Source organism: Bombyx mandarina, chromosome 12 (assembly GCF_030267445.1).
Source record: "Bombyx mandarina strain Sakado chromosome 12, ASM3026744v2".
NCBI classification, from domain to species: Eukaryota; Metazoa; Arthropoda; class Insecta; order Lepidoptera; family Bombycidae; genus Bombyx; species Bombyx mandarina.
The window spans coordinates 9,244,074-9,260,900 of record NC_143219.1 but is presented as its reverse complement, the minus strand read 5'-3'; the positions used below and the strand labels follow the sequence as shown (position 1 = coordinate 9,260,900).

Here is a 16,827-nt window from a genome sequence, read left to right as displayed (position 1 = left end):
AAACGTAATAGTATTATTACGTTTGAATAGTTGTAATTAGTAAGTTAGTAATATATGAAAATACTGATATAAATTTTTGTAAATGAGCTTTTGTAAATTCTACGAGAAGATGATTTTAATTAATGATCAAAAGTCAACGATCTTCAAAAGCATTATTTGCAATTATTTAGATTAACTGTGGAATATATTTGCTAACTTGTGTTTTCTGTATGAGCAGATATAAATGAAAATGCCCAAACATGATTATGTTTCTTACATTTTCATTATGTGAAATCAATATGCTTGTGACTGAGTATATTAATAATTTATTAAAACTTAAGTGATAGACAGCAACCCCTATGGCACTGCTGAAGTTTATAAGCACTGGTGACCACTTATCATGAGCCGGGTTGTGTGCTCGTCTGCTGTTGAGTGCAATAAAAATTTTCGAGACCCTTTCTATTATTTAGATGTAATATTAATGTACATTTAATTTGGATTCAAAGATAAATTTACATTTTATGTTTGCATGTGTATGTTTATAATTCATTTGCATGTAACGAACATCAGTTTCTTTTGTAACAAAATGCAAACTAATGGTTTGTAATGAATGTAATTAACTTTAAGATGATTTTCTTTCAATCTGCTGTTTGTTTCATCTAGTATTACCAAAGCTAAAGCATCAGAAACGTCAGAATAGAAATAATTTAGTTAAAGAATAAAAGTATAACTATTGTAATCATGTCTAAGATTACTATAAGTGTCATTAAGTACAAACTATCAATATTTAAGAGTACTTTAAATCATCATTACATTTTTTAAACATTTTTTGTTTTTTTTTTGTTTTTCAAATCATGTAACAAAACGTTTGTGCAGAACAAAATGTCACATGTTATGAACATGATTGTGGGTTAATCGTTTCTTAAATTTCTAAATGTTTATAAGAATGCTAAGAATAATTTAGTATTCACTTTAGTGTGTGTATTATCTCTACAATGCTAGTTTAAATGACAATTATTGTATGACGAAGCATAGGTAGTATTTATAGATGTAATATTTTCATACAAGGTCATGATCTGTCACGATCAACTTTAAGCAAGAACTGCTATCATTAAGAAACAAATTTATTAAATTTAATTCAAATTGTCTACTATGTTTATAATGGAAAGCTGACATGTTTATATTTCGCACAAATGACTTAATTGACATTGAATGATTTGATTATCTAGACTTAATTAACTTTTAGATAACTTTCGATTTAATGTTAATAAGTACGCTAGTAGGATTAATCTAGAGGAGTTATTGTTATTCGAAGTTTTATACAATTGTACGTTCATACAATCTTTTAACCGAAAATTGTTTGTAATATAGGGAAATTAAATAGCTTACAGAGAATTACAGCTTTTTATTTTAAAAAACTGTTTTCTCTCTGTATGAAAAGATCTTATCGATTAGAATGCTGAACACAATCAAACATTCCTTAATATCTCATAAGTACTACCGGGAATTCCAGCGATTCTAAACGATAAGATTTTTTCATAAAGAGAGTTATTAAAAATATTAAAATTACTAAAAAAGCCACCTGGTGGGGGGTAGGGAGACTAATAATCGACCGTAGCGACGCCTGCTGGACCGGGCTTTAACTAAAGCAAAAATAAAAATGAGAGTTGCGCATCTATCTCTAATATATTAAGTGTATAATTAAGTGTATAATCTATGAACTAGTTCAAAGTCAAACTGACAAGAAAAAGAAAATAATAGTTCACTAAACTTTATTTGAGGGAAGTGTATGTTTCTGTGTAGCACTGAAATAATGTATTCTGTGTTTACCTGAATGTGGATATGCCAATTATAATTCAACGCAATAAACATATAATTTAAATAAATCATTTTTCGTATAATATTACTTCTCGGCATCTCAACGACCCATGTTAAAGAAATGTGAAAGTTCTATCCATCATAACTGCAAACATTCCCGTTACATGGAATTGGATATAATATATTCCACGTCAAAAATTTGTTGGTTTCATTTGATCGATTATAAAACTACATAAAAATGCGTCGTGCCAAAGGATATCAGGATTTAGATGAGAGTGGAATTGCGGTTCGGTCTTTAGCGCCACCGATGCCGCCTCCACAAGAAATTGAAATGGCCTCAGTAACTGTAGTTCCTGACGGTAAGCACCTGCCATTAGCTTGGAAGTCTTGGTTGAAATTTACGAAAGCTTAAAACAATAATGGTTTTGTATTTCCCATGATTCCACTCTAGTTTTCTAGGAGTTTCTAGGCAATCTGTGTGTCTAAAAACTTCTAAAAAACAACTATGTTCATGGACACTGCACTTAAAGAATTTGCTTGACCACATTCTATACTTTGCTGGAATTAACTAACAGTGCCCCCCGAGTGCTACGTAATGCCCTCAAATGAATCCTGAGCAGAATGCAATGGTTTCACTGTGCCCCTGGCATTCTAGTGTCAGCATGGGGCCTATAATATAGCAACAAAAAAAGGTAGACCTAGGAGATCATCACAGAAAATGCAATGTACCATTGTTTACATACATAAAAAAAACTTCTAGTCACAAAAATAAAAAAAAATTGGTTAAAAATGACTTCAAACCAGGGACATCATTCTTGTGATAAATTAATGATGGAAATTGTGGTGTTTGAAAGTTTATTATTATTTAATTAGTTAATCTAAATTATGTAGCACTTAAAATATATGTTAATGAAAAATAATATAAAACAAATACTTTAATTCTAGCCTTTTAGAATTCCTTTATTAATACTACTAGGTGAATGAGCACACCAGTTGGTGGAGTCGTGATAGTGGTTAGCATATATTTCCTTTAAATCTCAAACAAGTTCTTAAATCTTGATTAAATCCTTGATTTTGATAACGTTGATTTGTTTCAGACACATTCACAGTGACACAAGCTGTAAATGCTCTAGGTTTCGGTTGGTTCCAAGTGAAGCTATCATTATGCACAGGACTCTGTTGGATGGCAGACTCAATGGAGATGACAATTCTAAGTATACTGTCACCAGCTTTACACTGCGAATGGAATATAAGCAAGTAAGTGTATTTTCTTGTATGCCTTCTGATTCTGATGTAAATAAAACTGTTAAATATTAAGAGTTCATATTGTATTATATTTCTACATATATTACACAATAAAGATCAATAAATAAAGAAAATATATAGTATATTATATTAAACCAAATAATTCCTCTTGATACAAATTTGGTTCGGTGAGGTCTGAAAATTAAAAAAATTATGAAAGCCATACCTAAGTTTGACCCTATTAAATATGCTCCAACAACCAGTATCTAAAGAATGCAAAGGATATATGTTCAATTAATGTTATACTCTTAAATAATTTCTCATATCATATATATATCAATAAAGACTCAGGCAAAAATTTATTATTTTTCAGATACCAACAAGCTCTCACTACCACAGTTGTTTTCATGGGTATGATGCTAAGCTCAACATTCTGGGGAAACATTAGTGATAGATATGGCAGAAAAACTGTAAGTAAATATAATAACATAACATGGTAAAAAAAAACTTTGTACGGTAGAACAAAATAAAAATTCAATTTATTTATTTATTATATAATGATTTTGTTGTTACTTCTTTTTGAAACTTTGTTATGACAGTAGTAATTATTGTTTTTTTTTTTTTTTGCAGGCACTTAGTATGTGCGGCGTGCTCCTGTTTTACTATGGCCTGCTTAGCTCAATAGCACCAAATTTTCTTTGGTTACTCTTTTTAAGAGGCTTAGTTGGTTTTGCTATTGGATGTGTGCCCCAGTCGTGAGTTTATAGAATAAAATTATATTCATAATATAAAAATAGTAATAAGTGGGTAACAACATTCATGTTGCGAAGTCTATGGATTTTGGTAACCACTTAGCACCAGGTGGGCTCTGAACTCGTTCACCCATCTGTCCAATAACAAGAAAAAAATACGAATCGATGATTACCATTTGTTGATCATAAAGTGTAATAAATTCAAATTCTTTCAGTGTCACGTTGTATGCTGAATTTTTGCCAACCAAACAAAGAGCCAAATGTGTAGTATTGTTGGATGTAAGTATGCTGTTGCATATTAAAACTAGATATGTTTTCATTGAAAACCAAGTACAAAATACGATTTATTTTCAGTGTTTCTGGGCATTAGGAGCATGTTTAGAAGTGGCACTCGCATTAGTCGTTATGCCGACTCTCGGCGTTCACTGGCTACTCGCTCTCTCTACAATACCCTTGCTTATGTTCGCACTCATATGCCCTGTAAGTTTTTGCTTAAACAATAAAATACTGTGTCCCAAAGATATAGTGAAAATGGTGATTGATTGACCTTTGAGTCCACCACAGGAATAACAAAAAGAACTAGAATCAGTTTGCTGTCAACAGAAAATCCAGGTATTCATTTAGCAGCTTGTTTCTATTGTTTTTACTGTCTTTTGTGACTAAGACCGACCTCTTAGACTATTGACTAGTCCGTAATGGAAACATGTGTAACTATACGGAGACCTTAGAATTTATATCTCAAGGTGGGTGGCGCATTTACGTTGTATGTATGCATGTTCAAAGATTCCGTTACAAACATACATACGTCTGAAGCTAATAAAAGCGTATTAAAAAGAAAAAGAAGCTGTTCCCCTCTTATATATAAAAATTAATCTGTCAAATGTATGTACGCGCATAACTTCAGAACGCCGGCAACTAATTATTGAGTATTTTTTTTATTGTTGCGTTTGTGATAGTCGGGAGAAGGTTCTTAAGAAAGAAAAAAATTTACTACATTTAAACTGTTTCAAACCTAGAGTGATTTCTGAACGAGTTTATAACATTATTGCTATGCTATGCTATTTTAGATCACAACTTACTGTAATCAGAAAATGTCGTCTTTTAGAAATTATCTGTAGATTCTAAAATGGTAATTTTAGTTATGCTCTTTCATTAAATGGCTTTGATATTTGGCTTGCAGTGGCTGCCAGAGTCGGCTCGATTTCATGTGGCTAGCGGGGAAGCTGATAAAGCACTTGCTACTCTTGAACAAGTAAGTCTTTATGGGATCTTTGTAAGTTTAATATAAACATTGTGTTCAGCTTACATAAAAAAAAACAACTTTAATTTTAATTTAAAAGTTTACTCTAGCCAGCTTTCGTGTTCAGTAAAAACGTTTGTAAGTCAAGTATAGTGAAATGTTGGTTTTTTTTCTCAGATTGCACAAGACAACGGTCGACCTATGTTACTGGGGCGTTTGGTGTGCGATGATTCTGTGGGCATAGGTCAACGAGGAAGATTGAAGCACTTGCTCATACCGCATCTGAGGAACACAAGCCTACTGCTGTGGTTTATATGGTATAAAATGTCTACTCCTATAGAAAATAGATAAGGATTCAATTAAAATTATATGAAAAAAACATATCTTGTTACACTACACTCTTGAACGAATCCATTCATTCTCTTCATTTTTTACTGGTGGTAGGACCTTTTGTAGGACCTTAATATGCCGCGAATATGGAAAAGCGAGTTTACAAAGGATATTTGGGCGCATGCCTTCATATTGGAACCCTTTTTATCACTGCGCATGTACCGATATACCAATTAGATCCGCGAATAACGAAATCTTTAGCCGCGAGTGTAGGAATTGGGTCGCATTTTTTTAATCTGCGAATAGTCAAAACGCGAACGAAGGAAGCGCGCATAAGGTGGCGGGGTGGGTGGTTGGTGGTGATAAGACGTCTTGTGAGTCCGCATGGATAGGTACCACCACCCTGCCTATTTTGTGAAGCAGTAATGCGTTTCGGTTTGAAGGGTGGGGCAGCTGTTGTAACTATACTGAGACCTTCGAATTTATATCTCAAGATGGGTAATGCATTTACGTTGTAGACAGTAGTATATGGGCTCCAGTAACCACTTAACACCAGGTGAGTCCACCACTCGTCCACGCAACTAAGTAATAAAAAAATGCCACAGATAAGTCTTTAGAAGCCTATCGACAACAAATTCAACGCCGTCACTCACCCTGAACCATCGAATGACGAAGATTCAATCCTGTTGTATAATGTACCACTACAATAGTGAAGCCGAAATGCCTACCGTTAGTAGAGGTAGTAATCGTAGTAGTAAACTAAAAATATATATATTTTTTCGTTTTAGGATGTCCTGTGCCTTCTGTTACTACGGCTTAGTCCTGATGGCGACAGAGTTGTTCGAATCGAATCCTGGTGGACTGGAGGAAGCGTGTGCCGCAGACTGCAGGCCGCTTCAGACGACGGATTACATGGACCTATTGTGGACTACACTAGCAGAGTTTCCGGGTAAATGATCTTTTTTGCCACGTACCATCCGGCTATGAAATGAGCTCCCCTCCACAGTGTTTCCCGAGCGCTTTGACATGCCCTTCTTCAAACGAGGCTTGTAGAGAGTATTAAGCGAGACGCAGCGGCTAGACTCTGCCCCTGGGATTGCTGAAGTCCATGGGCGACGGTACCCACTCATCATCAGGTGGGCCGTATGGTCGTCAGCCTACAAGGCCAATAAAAAAAAAAATGAAATCGTGACTTCACGAGTGCCCACCCTATTACTCAAAAAGTAAAATAAAAGTAATTTGATTGTCGTCGTCGTGGCCTGAAGGATAAGACGTCCGGTGCATTCGTATCTAGCGATGCACCGGTGTTCGAATCCCGCAGGCGGGTACCAATTTTTCTAATGAAATACGTACTTAACAAAATGTTCACGATTGACTTCCACGGTGAAAGAATAACATCGTGTAATAAAAATCAAAAACCCGCAAAATTATAATTTGCGTAATTAATGGTGGTAGGACCTCTTGTGAGTCCGCACGGGTAGGTACCACCGCCCCACCTATTTCTGCCGTGAAGCAGTAATGCGTTTCGGTTTGAAGGGTGGGGCAGCCGTTGTAACTATACTGAGATCTTAGAACTTATATCTCAAGGTGTGTGACGCATTTACGCTGTAGATGTCTATGGGCTCCAGTAACCACTTAACACCAGGTGGGCTGTGAGCTCGTCCACACATCTAAGCAATAAAAAATAAAAAAAAATGCGTAATACTGGTGTTAGGAGGTCTTGTCTGGTCTCAAAACTCACTCGTCAAGGTGGGTGGCGGCATTAACGTTGATGTTTGTGAGCTCCGGTAACCTCTTAACACCAGGTGGGCCGTAAGCGTGTCCACCCCTCTTAAGCAATAAATAAAAAATATCGATTAATAATCCTCTATTAAGGTATTCTACCAGAATATATCTTATTACCCCCTACATTCTAACAATAGATTCTGAAGATGATTCACTCAAAAAACTGTAGATTTTGGTAAAACATTGATTTTATTGCTCTAGTATGAGCTTTATGAGACGATTCTATTTCTCAAGACGGCACATTCTCCTTGCGTCGTATTCCTCAATGTTGAGGGTCGTGATCGTCATTCTGTATCACTTTCTCTCGCGCGAGTTTTTCTCCATCTGTTTCTGTCTCTGGCGGTGTGGTCTTAATACACAATATCGACAAGTGAAAGGCTATTTAGTTTTAAGTGTCGCTTCTTGCAACTTTACAGGTGAGCCATTTAAAGTGTAAAATTTTAAAAAAAACTATCATAACAAAAATGCTTCTTCAGCTATTTCAATAGAGTTCAAACTTGATTGAAGTTCAATTAAAAACATCAAACTGTTGATACTAATACCAAATAAAACTCACCTTTAATTACAATGATAAATGTCGCTTAAACCAAATACCCTTTCACCTCTCGATATAATAAAATCTTTTAAATAAGGCGGTGCACTGTGACATTTAATCGATATCTCAATTGTTGAGTAAAACGGCTGTCTCATTCGCTACGGAAATAGGCTCAACATTAATACCTGCTCACACGGGCTCACACACCACCAGCAAACTAAAAAAAAAATCGGTTGTCTGTAAAGGCGGCTTACCGACGATAGTTGAACGTTACAGCTTTATAAGAAAATACTGATGGAATGGTTTCATTTTTCAATTATCCCAATTATTGTTGCTATAAAGAATTGACACCACATTCACTTTTCACTGAACTTCATACTTGACGAAAACATGTAAATGTATTATTGTATAGCAGCTGTCCAGGCGAATGCATCGCGCTCTCGCTTACATTTCAAGCCTTAAATGGAACGCCTCAGAGCGAGGTAATGCCGCATAAGTCATGTTTTTTCGTGCGTGCAGCCGGCTCCATCGAATAATAAGACGTTGTCACGTCAAAAACACGTGTGGCACTCGGGGACTGCCGCGGTAAAGCTATTGCGTAGCATTTTTTATCAACTTATGCAATTATAATTAGACAATAATAATTCAATATTTTAACAATAATAAAATAAGACCACGCTATATCTATAAACATTAACACTCATAAGCTAGACCGCGCGAGAGAGAGATGGGCAGACTTTTCACAAAAACTACACAAGCGCAACGTGTGAATGTGTTGAACGCGAGCAGGTGTAGTGAGGTTGTTAGGTTTTATTTTCGTTACGGAATTTCTTGATTCGGTCGCCGCAAAGCCCGTGTTCGGTAGCTCAGTAAAAGTAAGGTTATTGTTCTTGAGGTTTTATTGTAAGGTGAACTGTATATAAAGTATAATTAAAAAATATCAGCCGCGAGTCGCGCGTGCGATTCTATATCTTTCCCGTTGTATTCTGTGTGTTCTGTGTTGCTGTATGTGTTCGGCCCTCGCCGCTCGAGTCGTCGATGCTGTGGTGGTGGTTGGACCCCCAAGCAGACCTCGTAGTTCCCGCTTGTGCGTGAAGTACTGGCGCGGACAGCCCGCGATAAAATAGCTTAATAAACATAAAAATAATTTACTCTTACAGGTATTTTCGCGACAATATTCATTATCGAGAAATTCGGTCGCAAACGAACAATGGCGACGCAGTTCATAATATTCGCTTTGTGCGTCTGCGTGTTGATTTATAACTCTGAGTAAGTCTAAAATCCTTTTTTTTATTGCTTAGATGGGTGGACGAACTCACAGCCCACCTAGTGTTAAGTGGTTACTGGAGCCCATAGACATCTACAACGTAAATGCGCCACCCACCTTGAAATATGAGTTCTAAGGTCTCAAGTATAGTTACGACGGCTGCCTCACCCTTCAAACCGAAAGTTATCATACCGAATGTAACCAAGTTAAGCTCATTGCGCGACGTAGATGAGTATCCAATCTAGAAACGGATGGTGAGTTCTAAAAATAGTTTCTTAAAATGCACTGCTATAGCAGCTCCGAGTACCTAATAGAATCATCATCAATTTTCATAGCATGATATGATATGAAACAATGAGATAACAATACTAAAGCCGTATTATCTACTATACCAGCGGTCGGGGAACATTTTTAATTATTACCCCAAAATATTTTTGTGTAAGTTGATATTACCCCATGGTGAAGAACAAAAAAAACGAAATCGCTCCTTTTTAGTATCTTTCATATTATAGCCCCCATGTTAATTTTGAAAAGAAAACAATAATAAAAAAATTAACGATTCTAAAGAAGTTTCACTTCAATATATACTTTTTACTCACAAAAGTTTCATTTTTACCCCCCAAAAGTTCATTTTACCCCGGTTCCCCGACCGCTGTACTATACAATAAATTTCAATACTGTTGTCTTAAGAGGGGAGAGGGCGTTCTAAAACGACTTGGATAGGCTATGTGAAAGAGGAAATGTGAGATAACGGTGAAATTACAGAGATAACGTATGACAGGCCTGAATGGTAAAAGAAGACACGCCGTGTCGACTTCACATAGTGAGGCAAGAATATAACAATCATAAGGAAAAAAATAAAAAGAAGCTGTTCTCATCTTATGTAATACTAGTTGTTCCGTCCGCTTTGCTGGGCATTTAAAATTAACATTATTATTTCTCACCCCCACAAAGATTCCCTTCATTAACGCCCCCGCAGCTGGTGTAGGGAGTCAAACACTCATATAAATATTAGCCTATCCATTAAGTACATGTATTTTCTACATGGATACCAAGTTTCAAGTCAATCGGGTGCATGGTTCAGTAGTTATAACGGAACATCCGTAACCATTCGTAATCATCCAAACCATTGTAGATTTATATAATAGAATAGATTTATATAATAAAAATCAATCTGTCAAATGTATGTACGCGCATAACTTCAGAACGCCGGCAACAAATTAAGTCAGTCTTTTTTTGTTGCATTTGTTATTGTCAGGAGAAGGTTCTTAAAAAAGAAAAAAATTTAGCAAATTGCGTGCAAAATTAGAAAATTAAAGAATAAATAACCACCATATTATATTTTGTAATGATTTTCTAAAGTAACCTTTTGACGTTTGACATAACATTGACAGAATGCGTGCTGCAATTGCTGCAAATATCTTAAAAGGGGATTTAAAAAAAACTAAATATCGTTTAAAACAAATGTACGAGTATACCTAAAAGAAATTTCAATATAATCAATAATAAATTATAGTTCCCGAAGCGAAGCGAAGGCAGGCTGCTAGTAAAATATAATAATCAAAATGAAACACACAACCCTACTGAACACAGCAAGAATTACATTATTGTAATATTTTTTTGACAACCTTGTCGTCCAAGTGCGTCACGTTTTATTAACTAGTGACGTACAACGTGGTCGTAGACATTCGTACTAAATCAAACCAGAATAGCTGTATAAAAAATGTATAGCTTTTTTTTTTTAATAATTTGTTGAATTACCGTGTACTTCACAGTCGAACATTCCTCACTTGCATTTTGTTCCTGGCTCGGGGTATTATAGCTGGACTCTTCCAAGCGGCCTACGTTTACACGCCAGAGGTATTTAATACATTACAAGTATATTTCTATCTTGTTACCTACTAAGAACTTGTTTCTTAAATTTGACTTTCTGGAAATCGATGAAAACAATTAAACGGTGTAATATTTCGCTACAAGTAAATGTACATCACACTATAATCATTATAGGCTATGTCAGCGCAGCCCTAACAAGTGCTCACGGGGCTGACGACTTTGCTAACGCTAACCCTAGCAAGAGCAGTGCTTCGTTTCTTTTTTTTTCCTACCTAAGCTGATTGAGAGGCTATTTGAGGCTGCGGACAGAATGGAAAGCAGTCGACGTCGCCCCATACACACGTCATTTCGGATCCTCCCGATCCACTAACGGTGCTTTTAGGTACATCAAGCACCAGTCACCGTTCTAGTCGAACCCGTCGCTTGCGACGAAGGGCTAGACGAGTAAATTAACCCTCAGACACAGCCCACTGATTTTCTCGCCGGATCTTCTCAGTGGGTCGCGTTTCCGATCCGGTGGTAGATTCTGCGAAGCACGGCTCTTGCTAGGGTTAACGTTAGGAAAGTCAGTCAGTAATCGGAACTACTCGAAGCGAAACAGCGAACGGATCACCTGAAGCGAAGCGGAAGAAGCGAATTGAGAGTTTTAAAGTGTTTGTGAAGTGTTCTAAGTGTTGAATACAGTTTTTAGTTGTACTTTACCAGCGCGCAACATTATGTAATTTTTGGTTCAGGTGTATCCCACAGCGCTGAGAGCGACAGCGGTGGGCGCGTGTAGCGGGGTCGCTCGACTGGGAGCCATGATCACGCCCTACGTGGCACAGGTAAACAATTCATTATTTAAAAAAAAACTGTATTTCTTTGTTTGACGTATTGATACTTTTTAGTTATTCCAATACTTTAAATGCACTTAAAAATTCGAATTACAAAATGTTTTTTTTTTTTCGTTCAATTAACGCCCAACCGATTCGTTTTGAGATTATAATAATATGATCATAACAATATGAAGATGAGCGATAAATGAATAAGTCTATCGCTTAACTGATACGACCCTTGAAATAGTTTCTCAGGGATAGAGACTCGGATATTCGGATTTCTGTGGTCCACCATAAAGATTGCAGCATCGTTGCATGGTGCCGCCATGTTGTAGTTAATAGTCTTAACTGCGGCACTATAGGGTCAAAGTTCGTATCCCATTCAGAATGAGTACCATTGCTAAAACATATGGTATTCCCAATTCGAGATTATAATATTGAGCGGTTGAATGGCTTTATGCGAATGATTTCGCTGAATAAGTAATATTTATTTATCCTTATAATTAAAGGTCCATTTTATTTGGCACTAGCATCAACAATTCGATGTTTTTAATCGAACTTCAATTACGGTTACTCCATTCAAATAGCCAAGGAAGTTTCATTGTTCATGATGTTTTGCAAATTTTAAACTTTAAATGACTCTCCTGTAAAGTTTCAAAAATGTCGCTTAAACCAAATAGCTATTCACCCCTCGATATGTTTTTCGTCTTTATATAAATATATATCTCTATACATTTTAAGTGCGTTGAATGTGAAATGCTGATTTCATAGAGGAATTCGGATACGTCACATTTATATGCTAGTCCATAGATAAAGTACGTGCTATTTACTTGTGGTTCATTACGTGTTGTTAGCGGTGCACTAATTAATACGTTTTAGCTTCAAGATTAGGACAGTATTTTTTATAATTTTTTATTAAGTAGTACACACTACCCTCGTGGTGAGTGGTTACCATCGCTAATGGACTTCAGCAAAGCCAGCGGAAAAACCAAATCGTTGCTTACGAAATAATCTCTACCTAAAATAATTGAAATTTCGACCTCATGACTCAAAATGATACGCAATATTTACGTTCAAATGTTCACGGACACCAGTGAACTTGTCTACCCATCTAGAAAGATAAAAAATATCCTGGACCACACCTATAAAAGCCGAATTTTTTTTTTATCCAACTACCCTCAGTCTATTTCTACATCCTCATTCTAATGCTCTGCCATATTTGAATACAGGTGTTACTAAAGAACTCGGTGGCTATAGCGACCGGGGTGTACGCATTGGCGGCGGTCTTAGCTGCCTTTGCCTGTCTCGCTCTACCCATCGAGACGAAAGGGAGAGAGATGCGAGACACAGTGACGACAGCAACTTAAAAAATCTCCCTAGGTCTGTACATTATCGACATCGGAGCCTGAAATGCGAAGCATGTTTAAAAAAAAACATATGCCTAAATTATTCTTAAAGTTTCCATAGGGCGTTAAATTTCTACTTTAATTTAAAAAAATATACAAATGTTTTACCTTCATACTGTTTGTTACACGGTCATCACATAAAGTGGGTGATAAGATAAAGTTCAATTTGAAATTTTCAATAGGAAAAAAAAATCTAGTGATGTCGAGAACTAAATCCGTTCAATTAACATTGTTGGAAAAATAATTGAGCGAATAACAAAAATAATCATGAAGTAAAATAAAAATAATTAAGTAGGGCTGCACCATAAGAACATTATAATGCAACGCACTATAAATACTTACCGAATACTTAGTCCAACGGCTAATATATATCTCACGATGTCATTTTGAAAGGAATGTTCTCACATGCTACCTTTACCTAACAATTGGTAAACATGTTTTTTTTTTTTTAATATCGATTTAATAAATATTCGACATTCGAATCTCAAGAATGGTTTTAATAATATTCAATATTAATGTGAAGGTAATGAGTGTTATACAAACATGAATGTTCGCTCAATGATCGAAATTGGACAATAATCACTGACAGCTAAAGATTTATATTAATTCAATGTATAACATTTTTATGTATAACGTTTTTTCAACGGTTCTTCAGTGTTTTGTCCTTTGGCTTATTTAACGAAATTTTCGGTCTAGCAACCCTGACTGCCAGTACCAGTGATACCAAAGTGATATCAAAAATAAGTAAATCCCGAATATGTACTTATTTTAGTCTCGATACATGATTCCAGCATCCATACTCAGATGAATGAACGTGAATGGTTTTAAAACATATTTATCACTATGCATATGCCGAAAGTAAATTTATAAGTTCTTTAATTAAACTACTAAGTGACTGATTGAATAATACTCTCTTTCAAATGTACATTCGATATATGCGGTGTTCCAATAAAATGAAATTTACTTTTTTGGTAACTGTGTACCCTTAAATCGATGTCGGCTAAATCATTGGAAAAAAAACTAGGGTTGGTTCGAATACAGGAATTTATAGGATACTTACATAAACGTAACTTTGAAAGTATAAAAGCTAGATTTAAAAAAAACATTATGCAGTGCCTTGAAATGATATTGAATAAAAATTGTACTTACTTAAAAAAATCTTAAAGTATTATGTTTACTATATTAACTCAAATAATATTAAGTTCAGAGCAAATCATTTAAAATTAAGAGTTAAGAAAGTAATATTTTAAACTCACCAATATTGCATTTCATTCTTAGGTTTTTATTTTAACTCTGAAAGACTGCGAACTAACTTAAGATAAAAATAATAATACGTAACATTCGTTCCGTAGTTAAAACATTAAACTGTTTTTGCTTGTGTTTCGTAAGATATATTTATGTAAAATATTATATTTTTTTACTGAACTTCTACGGGGCAACAGTTGGTACCGTCGATTTTAATTGTAAAATTTATGTTATACCAAAACTACTTTGTGAAATCGACTGTCGTAACTTCGTTCGTAAAAATATACATTTTTATTACAAGTACGTACTTAATTTAAGCTTTAACTTTCGTTTTTTTTTTTTTTTATAAATGTATTAAGATGTGCATACTTTTAACAATACAATAAACCAGGAGAAACGCTCTTTCTAAACTGTACCGTGCAATGTCTTAGGTTCAATAACGTGCCTCATGTTTTTGAGAGTTATTTACAAGATCGCGTAATTTGTAATCCTCAGCAATTATTGTACTATTTTTATTTTCCCTACTGATTCGCTGGTAGGTAGGTAGGTCATAGATTTAATTAAGACTGACTTTTCTTACTTTCGAGTTTAAATCAAAATTATTTAAAAAAAAAAAACTTCTTTTTCCAAGAAATCCTTTTCTCTTACAGAATGAGAATCAAAAACTTCTCTATATGAAATAATACCTTAATTCTTAATTTTATATATTATATCATAATTAACTTTCCTTCGCTGTGTGTTCATAATAATCACTTAAGTCTTATATGTTTAAGATCTCATTTTTGCTGTCATGGAACAAATTTATTTTTGTCGTCTCGACCTTAGGTACATTTTGATAAAATCAGTAATCTTCATTTCGTACGAAAATCAAACTCAAATTAATAACTGACTGACATTCGCTAGGAAATAGTGAACTCTGTAAACGCGCTTGTTTTATTGGTAAATTCGCTGTAGGCTTTTGTATAAATAACTTTAAGGTCAGTCGAAAGAGAATTACACTTTTGTTGGCATTGCTGGCTCCATGGGCGGCGATGTTTACTTTCCATTAGATAGTTTACTGGTGGTAGGACCACTTGTGAGTCCGCGCGGGTAGGTACCACCACCCCGCCTATTTCTGCCATGAAGCAGTAATGCGTTTCGGTTTGAAGGGTGGGGCTGCCGTTGTAACTATACTTGAGACCTTAGAACTGATATCTCAAGGTGGGTGGCGCATTTACGTCGTAGATGTCTATGGGCTCCAGTAACCACTTAACACCAGGTGGGCTGTGAGCTCGTCCACCCATCTAAGCAATAAAAAAAAAGTAAGTCGTAAGCTCGTCTGCGTACGAAAAAAATAAAAGCAATACTTAATATAATTTAAGATCATGTTAACCTAAAGATGAATTTTTGATAACCGACGGTAAATGAAACCGAGAAAGTCTGGATAATAAGTGCAATATTTTTCTTTTTAATGCCGTGTTCTGATTTAGACATATAATCTGTGATCCCGTCTTGTTCGCTTTAGGTACAAAAATGATGCAACATGCGACATATATTTAAAATAAATATATTCTCATTATCTCTCAATTATATCAGCGTGTAAGAACACGCTGATTGATCCAATAAAATTGTAAAATTAAACCGGTGTATTGTGCGCTTTCGTACCTGGTTTGTTGTATTTTGTATGTTATTTTTTGTGATTAATTTCAAGTATGTTATGTAACTACCGTCTGTGTACTTAAATGGAACTCCTAAGTCTAAACGATTCAGTTTTTTTCATGTAGGTAGTTCATAAGGAACAAAGTTCTAAAATACTCAAAACATCCGTCCTTGTACCTATAATGTATCCGTCCTTTTTTTTTTTTTCCCTACCTATGCTGATAGCCTTGAGAGGCTATTTCAGCTTCGCCCTAACGTTTGTAGGTGAGCTCGCGGGGCTCAACCGGAGAGTTGCTAACACTGACCCTAGCAAGAGCAGTGCTTCGCAGAATCTACCACCGGATCGGAAACGCGACCCACTGAGAAGATCCGGCGAGAAACTCAGTGGGCTGTGTCTATGGGTTAGTTCGCTCGTCGAGCCCTTCGTCGCAAGCGACGGGTTCGACGAGAACGGTGAGGTAATAGTTTTAAACAATTCCTGTCCAGCTTTACTTATATTAAATATTATTTCTATATTCGCCTTAAGTAATTAATGTAATTCTGAATAGACTTCACAATAAAAGCAAATTATTTCTATCAGATAATGATTACACTCAAACATCCTCTAATTAATCAAATTTTGACATGCATTGAATGCCCTGATTAATATTATTGTGACGTCTGTAGAATTTTTATTAAGGAAATAATGAATTTATCTATATCACAAATGAAAGTCGGATAAGGTGTAATTTTATTAAAGATATCAATGTATAATCAATGTTTCTTCTTGACACAAAACACGTAGCTTAGGGATTTTGGAGATATTTATTATGATTGTTTAAGCTTTATACAATATTATCGTGATCGGATCATGATTATTACACCAAATATTTTATCAATTAATTAACCTTTGTGATGTTTAATTTATACTTTTTTAAATAAAATGTTAACAAATATGGC

General features: G+C 35.2%; 1 protein-coding gene across 1 annotated transcript; it reads left to right on the top strand.

Moving 5' to 3' along the window:
- The first annotated feature begins 21 nt into the window (after positions 1-21).
- On the top strand, positions 22-16,823 carry LOC114247965 (synaptic vesicle 2-related protein). Its single transcript, XM_028181062.2, has 13 exons — positions 22-2,156; positions 2,895-3,054; positions 3,416-3,512; positions 3,673-3,797; positions 4,010-4,073; positions 4,149-4,274; positions 4,975-5,046; positions 5,212-5,351; positions 6,153-6,313; positions 8,845-8,953; positions 10,727-10,811; positions 11,519-11,608; positions 12,829-16,823. The coding sequence occupies exons 1-13, from the start codon at positions 2,036-2,038 to the stop codon at positions 12,964-12,966; spliced, it is 1,488 nt and encodes a 495-aa protein (XP_028036863.2). The 5' UTR covers positions 22-2,035; the 3' UTR covers positions 12,967-16,823.
- Positions 16,824-16,827: the final 4 nt, after the last annotated feature.